This window comes from Empidonax traillii, unplaced genomic scaffold (genome assembly GCF_003031625.1).
Source record: "Empidonax traillii isolate 1590-97213 ecotype Southwest subspecies unplaced genomic scaffold, ASM303162v1 scaffold2:size4533513, whole genome shotgun sequence".
Taxonomy (NCBI): Eukaryota; Metazoa; Chordata; class Aves; order Passeriformes; family Tyrannidae; genus Empidonax; species Empidonax traillii.
The window spans coordinates 3,574,268-3,586,555 of NW_020955195.1; the positions used below are offsets into that span (position 1 = coordinate 3,574,268).

A 12,288-nucleotide genomic window follows, 5' to 3' on the forward strand; every position below is an offset into this window, starting at 1 on the left:
AAAAAAAAAAAAAAAAAAAAAAAAAAAAAAAAAAAAAAAAAAAAAAAAAAAAAAAAAAAAAAAAAAAAAAAAAAAAAAAAAAAAAAAAGTGTCTCTTGGATTCTCTTTACCAAGCATCATGACAATTGATAAGTTAACTGATCAATTAAGAACAGATATATAAATAATAAATATTCCCATCTGGATCAGCTGCAGAGCACAAGCTGGTACAAATCTTGCAGCATCTAGAAGCACCTGGAAACTGTAACCACAGTTTAAGAATTTGCTCTTGCCCAGATACCAGTGTCTGATCTCAACTTCCTCTTGTTTAGTAACATGAATTGCAATTTAGTGCTGTAAAACGTCCACTGGATAATGTTTTTTGGTAGTACACAGCACTACCCCTGTTGAACCACAGAGCTTGAAAATTTCCCCTCTGGTCTTCAGTTATTTCGACTCACACAGGAGAAAGGTGCTGAAAGAGGATAAAATAGATTCACTCCCCTCCTGTTCAGGTCCAGCACATATAAGGAATCAGAGACTTGCAGACAGTGTGATCTTCTCCTCCCACTGTACTCTAGATCTCTGAGAGGTCTTGGCAGTCAGGAGAGGTGACTGAGGAGTGAAAGAAAGCAAATGTCACCCCCGTGTTCAAGAAGAGCAAGAAGGACCCAGGGAACTACCATCCAGTCAGCCTCACCTCAGTGCCTGGAAAAGTGATGAAGCACCCCATTCTGGAGATCATCTCTGCCACGTGGATGACAAGAAGGTGATCCAGGAGTAGTCAGCATAGATTCACTAAAGGTAAATTGTGCTTGACCAACCTGATTGCCTTCTATGACGAAACAACTACTGAGAAGGATGAGAGGAGAGCCATGGATACTGTCTATCTCGACTTCTTTTCAAAACTTTTGGCAGAGCAAGCTGTGGAAATCAACTCCCCATGCCCTGTCCACCCAGTCTAATGATGCCAGTTCTAGGAGCAAAGATAGTACCAAAGACTGTTGAGGTTTGAGGGGTAAATCTGTTCTTTCCTCCACACTCAGCCTCCCTTCCTCAAAGCAAGAGGTGTAACGTGCTCTGACCATAGACGAATATATGCAAATCCTCCTTCCACCAAAAGACCTAAAAGAACTGAAAAAGAAGTGGCTATGTGGGCTGCCACACAAGTAAAGGGCAATTTTTGCCCTTGGGAGATGATGCAGCCAAAGAGGAAATGGAGGAGAGAAGGTGGTTTGTGAGAAGGATGTGAGGCACTGTACTGTCCTCAGCTAACCAACACAGTGCTGCCTCTCCTCTGCATCATCCCAGTCAAAACAGATGTGACTGCCATGTAACACCAACGCCACCTCTGCAACACTCGCCCTATGTTATAAAGTAAATATTGCTGTGGGAAAAAGGGACTACAGGTCATATGTGGAGCTCAGAATTTATCATCAGTTTAATTAAGGTCTCTGCAGTCTACCTAAAATACAGGAGATTACTATCTTTAGTTCAGTTACAGCAGAATCAACATACTGAAAATAAGATTAAGACTGACAGACACTAAATTTCTACTATCCATTCTTTTTCTGTCCTTAAATTTAGCCCACCCTTGTCCTTCTGAGAACTAAGACTCAGGGAGGACATAAGCTCTCCCTAAACAGAAAGAGGACATTACACTGAGTCCTTGGCATATCAATTTCTTCATCAAATTCAGGCTCTTGGTCACTGTAGGGTGGCTGCCTGAGCCCTTTTTTGGGCTATTTTTGATGTTTTCTTTCAAAATCTGGTTGGCTTTCATTAGTTCTCAGCTAAACTTTGACACTTGGACACAGGGTATCTCTTTGCTCAGGACAGTGGAGTAAACCCAGAGCTGCACAACTGGCAGTAAAATCTTTCAGATTTATTTATTGCAGCACAGCAATCTCCCTGAGTCCTGTTGAATCAAGATGGATTAGGAGGTGACATCTGGGTGACAAGGTCCATGTCCCTGTTAAAATGAGAAAGCATTTATCAAGCAACCCCAAGCTATATAGACTGGGTGAAAGCCAGGGTAAAATGACAGGTATCACAAATGCAGGGAGATGTCAAATCCTGGCCTTGAATGTATCCAGCTTTGGGGCATTAGAGATATGCCCATGGATAGTGTCTAGAATTTCAAGCACTCACATCATATTTGTTAAATTTATTGTGTTCAGAAAAGGGAATGACAAGACCTCCTAATCACATCTTAGGTAAACTAAGTAATGAGGAGGAAAGCCCTTGTGAAGGGATAAGAAGTATTTTAATCACTCAGAGCCCTTTTGCATGTACCCAGACTATGTTGTACACCAGCAGTTGATTTCCCTAGCGTGCAGCAGACCTGACCTTTGCTGTGAAGTCCAGAAAGTCCACTGCAAAAGCCATAAAGCACTTCTAAACTTGTCAGAATTGTAACTCTAGACCAAAAGTGGGAGTTGGAAAAAAAAACTATGGTGTCACTCCAGGAAAGCAGCAGAAAATTCTGAAACCCTTGGGAGGAAACAGCGCATCCCACCCTACACAAGGGATTAAAGCACTCTGTTCTCTCTTATACAGCTGATCACCCTTTGCTAATCCCAAAGAGATGAGCTTTAAAAACAAGACCTCCATAAGAAGAGCAGCACTAAGATCCATGCTGCGTTGCTGACACGAGTCCCCGTGTGAAATATGTATGTCTGAAACCTGAAATATGTGTGTTGCAGAAAATTATGAGCAGTAGCAACTAGGGGGATGGGTGTATAGAGCTGCTAGACTTCTGTGAGGAACAGGATCATTTCAGAGCCAGATTTTACAAGGTTGCCCATGCTATGGAAGCTATGGAGACACGTGAGTCAGAGCACAATTTCATACTGTGGCATCTCTAGCCTACCAGCAGTCAACTGAGTCAAGGCTGGCCTAATTCTCTCCTACCTCTGTTACTATGCTTCTTCAGCTGCAGATTAACAGGAACCAGAGCCACACATTGTCATGTCTCTGCAGCTTACCTGTCCACAACAAAACAAACTGACCCACAAAGGAGGTGCTTCCCACCCAGTCAGCCAGAGGAATTATCCTCACTCCAGTTGCCTTGCTGTTGGACACGGCATATGGGAAACATCAGCAACAGGCAAGGAGGGGCAGGGAAGAAGAGCAGGACCAGTCCTTTTGGCAGAAGTCCTGGTTAGACTGGATTAGATGTAACATGAAACTTGAGACTATTCAGCTGAGTCCATCTGCTGCTGAGTCTAAAGACCAGCTGCTTCCATGTGGAAATGTGGAGTTATCCAAGAAGTAAAGACTGTTATAGGTCCTGGAAAGCCTTACCATTAATAATAGTTATTATAAAAACTACCCAGATAGCTCTAGATGATTTTCTAGGCTTCAGTTTCCATATGCTATAGCAAAATTCTTGTTCCTGCCATGTGGCATGATTAGATGGCTATGTGACAAAGCCATCTTGGCACCTCCAGTAATGTTCTTTGAAGCCAAGTTTATAATTCAATTAAGTGCTGAAGGAGATGGAGGCATCTGGATGGAAAAGCATGCGCACACACACAAACACACAGAGATTTCCTGTGCATTGTGCAGATATCTCCTGATAGAGAAACAAAATGAGCAGGAAGATTTACCTGCTCCCTGACATGCCTGGAGGAGCCTGGAATATCTGTGTTCCCAAAACATCTGCAGGGATGCTGCAGGGAGAGCAGCTGGGTCCAACTGCTTTACCCAGTCTTTCTCAGAGGAGTGTTTCAAGCTCAGGAGTAACAGGTTTTTCTCAGGTTTTACTCTCATCTGCCTAGCTTGAGATATTGGAGGATTTTATGCTGGCCAGATAGCTGGGAAGGTCAGCCTCAATTTGCTGGAAACGGCCAGTGCACAGTGCTGCTCTCCATTCCCTGTGCCTTTGTGCCTTCTCAGGAATACCTTAGGGCAGAAAGAGCTCTCAGTCTTTGCAGGGAGACAGGAGGAGGCTGCCCTAAAATCCCCGGTGTACTCTGGGTGGGAGTGTCAGCTCTGGGAAACTTCCCTGGCAAAATGCTCCACAGAAAAACTACCACTGGACACTTCCCAGCCCCTGGATGAGCACAAAGTCAAAGGCAATAGGGGAACTTTTCTTTGACTAGGGTCTTTGTCATGGCTCTGCTTGACCATCTCTAAAACCATGCTCAAAGCAAGCTGGACGTAAGGTGTTCAGCTCTGAATCAAACTTTTACACCTGGTAGACTGTTTGCTGGAGGTCATCTGCAGTAACCCTGGCATTTGCCCTGCCCCTGGGAGAAGAGGCTTGGGAGTCTTGTGGAGTAGACCACTGGATTTCATCAGTGTAGCCTGGCATTTGACCTGCAAAAGCTGCCAGGAACATGCTGGCCCTGTTGACGACCTTCCTGGGGAAAAAGCAAGTCATATGGTTCCAGCTGCTCACCCCACAGCAGCCCTGAGATGTTTTGGGAACAGAGGCATTATCAGGCTCCTTCACAGGGAGCAGGTAACTCTTTCTCCTGCATTTTCTTTCTCTGGTAGGAAGGCACCAGAGCAGCTGCGGTGAGGAGAAAAAGGTTTTCTGCTAGGAATTGCAGTTCTTCGGAAGTACCCTGAAATATCTTATTAGATGCTTTCTCAGATGTGGAAGAGAAACCCAGGGGTGATGCAGAGATGCACCCTGTTATGTCTGCCCTGCGGCAAGGGTTTTGTCTTATCTTCTATTTCCCAGCTTCAGGTTTGATGTGGGCTCTTTTCCTGGCTGCTCTCTGCAGTTTCCCTGGTGTGGACATTGTTACAGAGGCCCACAATTTCCCCTGCTAAATCCAAAGCCTCTGCTGGAAATCAGACTGGAGTACTCCACCCACCCAATTAATCAGAACTAACAAACACAAAATAAGACGCTGCTGGGGTATTCGGGGTGTGGAAGGGTGGATCAGTTCCAAATTTTACTTTGAGTTGGCAAGGCTTGATGAGATTCCTGAAGGCACAGCAATAGGTTAGAGGGATCCCAAGAAAGAGGTTTTCCCACGGAAAACCAGTCCTCAGGTACAAGTGGTAACAAACAAATATTCAGAAAATCAAGCTAGACACTGTGTATGAGTAAGCACTTCCAAAGCTCTTCATGGAATCACAGAATGTCAAGGGTTGGAAGGAATCTTTTAAAGATCACCCAGCCCCAATTCCCCTGGCAAGAGCAGGGACACGTCTCACCAGACCAGGTTGCTCAAGGCCTTATCCAGCCTGGCCTTGAAAACTCCCAGGGTCGGGGGGGTTTTCATCCACAACCTCCCTGGGCAACGTGTTCCAGTGCCTCACTACCCTCACAGAAAAGAATTTCCTCCTGATATCTGACTTAAATTTCCCCTCTTTCAGTTTGTACCCCTCACTCCTCCTCCTATCACCGCAGTTCCTGATGAAGAGTCCCTCTCTGGCTTCTCCCCTGGTGGGGGCCCCTTCAGATACTGGAAGGCTGCCACGGGTCTCCACGCAACATTCCCTTTCCTAGGCTGAACAGCCCCGACTTTCTCAGCCCGTCTTCCTGGGGGAGGTGCTCCAGTTCTCGTTTTTCCAACTTCGTGGCCCTCCTTTGGACTCGCTCCAAGAGCTCCATGTCCTTTCCCGTGCTGAGGGCCCCACAGCTGGATGCAGGGTTCCAGGCGGGGTCCCACCACAGCAGAGCAGAGGGGCGGATCCCCTTCCTCGCCCTGCTTTGGATGCAGCCCAGGAGGCGGTCTGGCTCTCAGTGCCGGGGCCGCGCACTCCTCTCCTCCGTCCCGAGACCAACAAACGCGCTCGGGCGGGAGCAGCTGACAGACTGCGCATCCCGCCCACGGGCTGTTCCGGGGAGGGAGGGAGGGAAGGAGGGAGGGGAGGCCGTTCCGGCACGCCGCCCTTCGCGGGGGCTGTGCCGGCGGTGTCAGCTGCCCTCGCGTGGGGCGCGGGGGAAGCGCAGCCCCCAAAGCCCGCCCGCCCCGCGGCGTCCTCCGGGCGGGAGGGCCCCGGCGGGCGGCGGCGCCGGCGCGGCGGCGAGCAGCAGCGAGGCCGCGGGGCTCCGGGCCCCGCCGCCGTCCCGCCGCCATGGGGCCGCTGCTGGGGCCGCTGCTGTGGCTGCTGCTGGTGCCGCTGGGCGCGGGCTCCCCGGCGTACGAGGTGTACGTGGATGCCCGGCGGGCCGAGCGGCCCCTGCGGCACTTTTGGAGGAGCACTGGCTTCTGGTAAGCGCGCACGGCCTGGCCCCGGCCGCCCTCCCCCCTCTCTCTCTCTCTCTCTCTCTCGCCTCGGCTGCCTCCCGCCTTTTCGATCCCCCAGGACGTGCAGGCTCTGCCTTCCTGGAGGAACCGAGGCTCTCCCGAGCTTGCTGCCCCTTGCTGCTCGGCTTCTGCTGCTCCAGCTCCACCGGTGTAGAGCAGGATGTGGGATGTGGCCAAATTAACGTGAGCTGGCCAAAAAGTAGGCCCGGGCGACATTCCCTCGCCGAGTTGCTTCGTTGCCCCCTCGAGAACGCGAAGTCCCTCCTCTTCCCCCAGCACAGCACAGATGTTGGTGCTCTGAACTCATTCCCTTTTACTTTTCAGTGTTTCCATTGCCACGGCCTCTAAATAGGCCCAGGCAAAGCTTCTGATAGTTCTGGGAGTATCAGACAAAAGGCTGACAGTTCTAGGAGTTTGTTCCTCTTGACAAACACTTTCCGCATGCACCATCCTCCTGATGCGGCCGGTGAGTCCGGTTGACCTAAGACAGGGGGATGGCTGGGACCATGAAAAAAATCTGATCTGCACTGCCCTGTATCCTGCTGATGCTTTGATTCTTGGAGAATGCCCAGTCTTGCTTGGGGTTGAACCTTTAAGTTTTGTGAGGCTTCTAGCAGGCTTGAAAGCAAGAGATGGTGCATTCCAGTGCCACGCTTCTGTCTGACTCTAAATGGATTATGACCTCCTCAGTTTAGGCAGACAGTGGATTAAATAACACTTGTATGGAAAAGAGTTGCAGTAGGGATGGAATCAGCAGCATGTGCTTTGGAAAAAGGAATTTGCATCCATTTTTTTTTTCTTGTATAGAGTGTAGAGATACCCTAAGTCAAAACTTGCAACATTTTTTTTGTTTTTATTTTCCATGTTGTTGGGAAAACAGAACAGGACCTAAAATACACTCTGATTAAGAAAAATGTTTGAGCTTTCTGGTTTTTCCTTTTTTTCTTTTGTTGTTTCATTTTTTTTTTGTTTTAATTTTTGCTTGAAATGTTAGGAAACGTTAATGAAAATCTGCCTTAAAAATAGTATGTTTAGCCCATTCGAACTGCAGCCTATGAAACACCCATGGTCTTAATTGTGTGAAAACCTTTGGAAAGCTGCAAACGTGAAAGGCATGTGAGGGAAAGGCAGAGGAGCAGCAGCAGAGGCTCTCCATGGGTCAGCAGCTATTCAGTTATAACACTTGGCCAACAGTGGTATTTCTCAAGCTCCCTTGAAAGCTCACACTGTGGCACAACTGAGTTCCAGCTGTTAAAGCTTCTTTTCTGTATCACAGTTTCAGACAGTTGGGCAAGGGCACAGCTGTGGATCAGCAGCTGATAAAGCCTGGGAGCAAGGCTTGAGGTTCTCTTGGATGGACACTTTGCACTTAGAACAGGAAAGGACAGATACTGATATCACCACTAACAAAATCCACTATTCTATCAGCTCTCTGTTGTGTCTCATTGTGGATTCTGCTAGATTTCTCTCTAGCAGAGTGTGAATTTCATAGTGTTTATTCAGTGTGGACTAAGAAAAAATATGTGGATGCTCTATGTCTCAGCTTTCTGATGTTGCCACTGTTGAACTGAAGACGGTTTGAATTTCAGAGTAATAGTAAAGCACTGCTTCAGAATCTGACGACAGTAACATTGTCGTCATCCACTGGAACAATTAAAAGTACCCAAGTGGCTGATACATTTTTAGTAAGAGTGGAGCCAGTAACTTCTCAGTCTCACTTGTGTGACTTGAAGCAATCTTATGGAGATGGTTTTTAAGTGCCTTTTATGCTGGTGAAATTGCAGAAGGGGGCTCACATATACTGGCTGATTTGTATTAAGCACTATTAAGGGGATGTGTTGTGTGTCAAGACTTGCACTTTCAGATGAGGATGCAGGAGATGTGCTAATAGGTAGGCAGTATCTCAGTTGTGTCAGGTTCTTGTCCAGGTGGGGTCAGGCTTTTCTCCCTTCCTGCACAGCTTGGTTATGCAGGAGCAGGTTCATTCCACAGACGTTGGTGGTGGGGTGAATGTGTGGAGAGGTACAGAGCAGGAAAGAATGACAGTGTGACTCCTCCCAGCACAGTTAACGGTTGTCACAAGTCTAGTCCACACATTATAGGAGACAGAAAAGCATAAACTAGACTGGTTTTTGACTTAAACAGATAGTATACAGTGTGCAATTAGAGCACAAGTGATCTCTTACTGCGGTGTGAAAACATGTGGAAGTATTTTAGCAAGCCTTAGGGGCAGTGCTGTTTTATCCTTCCTGTAATACAAATGCTTAACCACTCAGAATGTACACATTCCCAGGAGGCTTAATGAAAGTCCCCGAGGATGCCCAAACCTAGAACATTCTGAGTTTCTGACTTGTGGAGGGCGGGGTTGAGGACTCCATCTTGCAACTGTGTAGCGGTGGAGATAGGGACAACAGAAATTTGCTGCAGTGTGGCGTTGATTTCAATGGAATAAGTAGACACCAAAGTCACATTACATTGTGGCTGTATAGCTGTGAGCCTGTTAAACTGCTTGCAGTGCCAAGCATGGGAACCTCAAGCCACATATCCCTGTGCTTCCTTACGCTTAGGGCTGAGCTGAACATGGCTGAAGAATGTGAAGGCTCTGAGTGTCTAATTCTGCTTCTAACAAGTGTAGCTTCCACAGCAGAGCACAAATTGATGTCATTGCATGAACTTCATCAGGAAGGTCAAGCCCATATTTTCCATACTACAGACCTCAGCAAATCTGACTTCCATTCCCAACCCTAAGAGACGCTGAGCTCCTTTACCATTAGTTACTCAGAAACAGGGCGAATGCCCCTGTATGGTTTCCTAGGGCCACTGCTGCCTGAGGTTGCTGTCTGTGCAGTAATGACTGCCTGCAACTCTTTCCTGTGAGGGTATCAGTGAAATACACCCCAAGCTGTGTTCCACTTTGGCAAACCCCATGTATAGCCAGTTAGCCCCAAATAACCTGCAACTCCGTTTTGCTTTCACCTCATGTTGAACGGTGCTCCTCATGCTGAGTGGGATCTCGCAGTTGGTGCAGGGACTTAGCGGAGGCATCTTTGCATACCCGGTGGCGCTGTTATTTAATGTTGCAATGTGTTGTTTCTTTTCTGTCCCTCTTCTCCTGAAGCCCTCCTTTACCTCACAGCCGTGCTGACCTGTTTGACCTGAGCAAAGACCAAGAGCTGAACCTGGCCTACATTTCCTCTGTTCCGCATGGTGGCATTGAACAAGTTCGAATTCACTGGTTACTGGAATTAGTTGCTCTTAGGTAAGCAAACATCTCAAGTCAAAGTCTAGGAAAACGTGACACATTTAAAGGCCCAGCGGATGCTCACTTTGATATTTGTCTTTGTCTAATTGCAATATCTGGGCATATCTGTGCTTCCTTGGAATTCAGTTGTGTTCCAATGGATGGGAATTATTTTGAGGTTTTATGAGATTGAGAAAGAAGGAGCTTCTGTTGAGAAGCTGAGGGACTAGAAAGGTGGCTTACTTTTTAGTCCTTCAATTTAGGAGACATGATACAACAAAAGAAGTCCCACAAAGATTGATACAAGCCTGATTTACTGAGAGGTCCAAATGAAAACTACCACTGTTTTACTATAATTTCTGTCTTCCTTCTACCTAAATTGGAAGTTACTTTTTGCATCCTGAACCCACCTGTGCGCTCACAGGTAGTGACAACTAAAGTGGTGAATTGGTGTAATACCAGTTAATTCCCTCTTCCAAAAGGACTCACATACAAACAGCATTTCCAGTTCTAGGGAAATACATGTCAGACTTTGGGAGGACAGCATTGGAATTCGTTGCCTTTCAAGTCCCATTTCATCTCAGTTTAAATGCACTCATGCCAATGTGCCCGGTGGAAATAACCAAATACAGATACCTAGAGTAGGGGTGATTGGTCTGTGAGGGAAGACAAAACATAAAACCCCATCAAAAATTGTAATAGCTCTTAAAGTTTTTTGCCTGGCTCAGACTGTTGCTGAGCTGAACGTGTTTACAATCCACATTACTTTTGCATGTGCTGTCCCAGATGCAGGACGATGGGAATTTATCATTGTTGGGAAGCAACAAGGGGAGGGAGAGCTCAGTCTGTGGAAATGGCACATGAGCAAAAGAGTAGCATGTTTCAAAGTGCGCATTAGGGACAGAAGTTTTCTTCCTTGGTACTGGGGTGTGCTTTCATTTTTAGATTTTTGGGAAGGTGATGAGAAGCCCTGCACACAGGTAAGTATTGTATCTGTAGCCTAGGATGGCCCCTGTATGTTAGCCCATCTGTGAATATAGCATGTAACAGAGCTCTTCGCTCTCATCTTTCCCTGTGGAAGTTTCCAGGAAGTTTCCACCCTTTCCCCTGCTGTGTCTCCCTCTCTTACTGGACTGTGTGATTTGTACTCTTGCAGTGATCCAGTGGCAAGGACAACTACCACTGCTCACCACTTCTGGGGTCCTTGTCTTAGATCTCAGAAAGTTTCTCCTGAGAGATGGCTTGGGTCTTTCAGATTTCTGTAACCATCTGACTTGGGAAAAATCTGTGAGTACCTGTGAAAAGAAAGTAGCCACATTTACAGTCGGAGCTCAGAATTCCTCCTGATGGCCTATCTTATCTGTGCCATGTGTTGAATTGGGCTTTCCAAATGAGGGAAAGGAATGTATCTGTCATGGACTCTGCTGAGCTGTTTTAGGGACTGAGGCACCGAGTCTTTCAAATCCTTGACACAATTAATATTCTAGGAGCATGGAAACTTAGCAGTCAATCAGGAAGTCCCCAGCAAAGCTGTAGTGCCTCGAGGGTAGGATTCTAACCCACTATCCTCGATATTTAGCCCAGCCTTACATGTGGTAATTAGAAACTTTGCTACCATTTTAAGAACCAGGCTTAAAACTCTTCATTTTGAAAAAAAAAAAAAAAAAAAAAGTGCATTTGTCAAAGACAAGGAGACGTTTGAGTTGTGGAAGTACAACCAGTGGTCTGAGCGTCAGCAGTGATTTGGAAAGGGCGATAACATGGAGCATGCAGACAAACCTTGGAACTGAAAAAAGCAACAGGCAGGAATGCAAGTCTGAGAAGGAGAAGTTCAGTCCTGACGCCGAATTTTGTGCATGTGCAGTTTTCTTCTTGAACCGGTGGTTTCCAGAAGGACGTAAAGAGGTTTTGAGTGAGAAACCTCCCACAGCAGAACTGTCTTATGTTATGGGGTCAGTGAGTAGAGAAGACTTCATGGAATGTGAAAATGGGCACTTGACTGAAGAGGAACACTTAGAGAAAACAGAGGACCAAGAGATACCACTTCTGTGGAATCCTAACAGACAGAGGCTTTGCTTTTCCTCACAGTTGTGCCATCATCAAAAGGTTTCATAAATGTTTCTCCCAGGAAGCAGATGTGCTCAAATAAAAGACTGTCACCTTCCCCTTCTCACTTCTCTAGTGGTCTTTCTCATTATGTCTTTTAATCCCCCAAAGCCAAGTGCATCCCTTTATTTTAACCATTTTCTAGCACAGGAAGCCCACCTCTTTAACTTTTTCTTTATTCTGAGTTAGCTCGTTGTTTCACTGCCTGTGAAAGGATACAAGGCAAACCATTTTCAAAGAACTGCTAGTTTTATTTTCCAGCCAAAAGCACATGTTTGTCTCTTGGTTTTGTGACATAGAATTATTGATGATTGTTGGGGAACCCAAGGGTGACTGGACAATTCCCAGGTTGTTAGTTACCAGTGCCAATAAACAGAACTATTTTGACGCCTAAACCACACATTCTTGCCACGCTGCACTAGTCAACAGGACAGTTTGAGCTGAAGATTCCCAACTCTTTGCCCAGCTCCAAGGGACACACACAGTCCATTATTAGGAAACCTTTTCCATTCTTATGTAGCAGTACTAAAATCTGTTTCATACATGATACATGATAAATCGCAAGGCATCACAGTGAACAAAAATACAGTCATTCTATATGAAGCATATAACATTTCCTAAAAGGCATATAACAATCTTTATTTCAAGAGTATTAGTATTAACATAGTTGGAATTACAAGACCATCCCCATCCCCTCTCCAAGTCACCATACTTAATCTCTGGTAGATGAGGAGAGAAGAGAATCAG

General features: G+C 46.3%; 1 protein-coding gene across 1 annotated transcript in view; it reads left to right on the top strand.

The window, feature by feature from the left end:
• Positions 1-5,986: 5,986 nt before the first annotated feature.
• The window catches only part of IDUA (iduronidase alpha-L-), a 42,777-nt gene continuing 36,475 nt past the window's right edge, over positions 5,987-12,288 (top strand). Inside the window, exons 1-2 of the mRNA XM_027900961.1 lie at positions 5,987-6,158; positions 9,313-9,453. Of these exons, the coding sequence (XP_027756762.1) occupies positions 6,022-6,158; positions 9,313-9,453 (278 nt within the window). The 5' untranslated portion in view covers positions 5,987-6,021. The remainder of the gene's footprint in view (positions 6,159-9,312; positions 9,454-12,288) is intronic.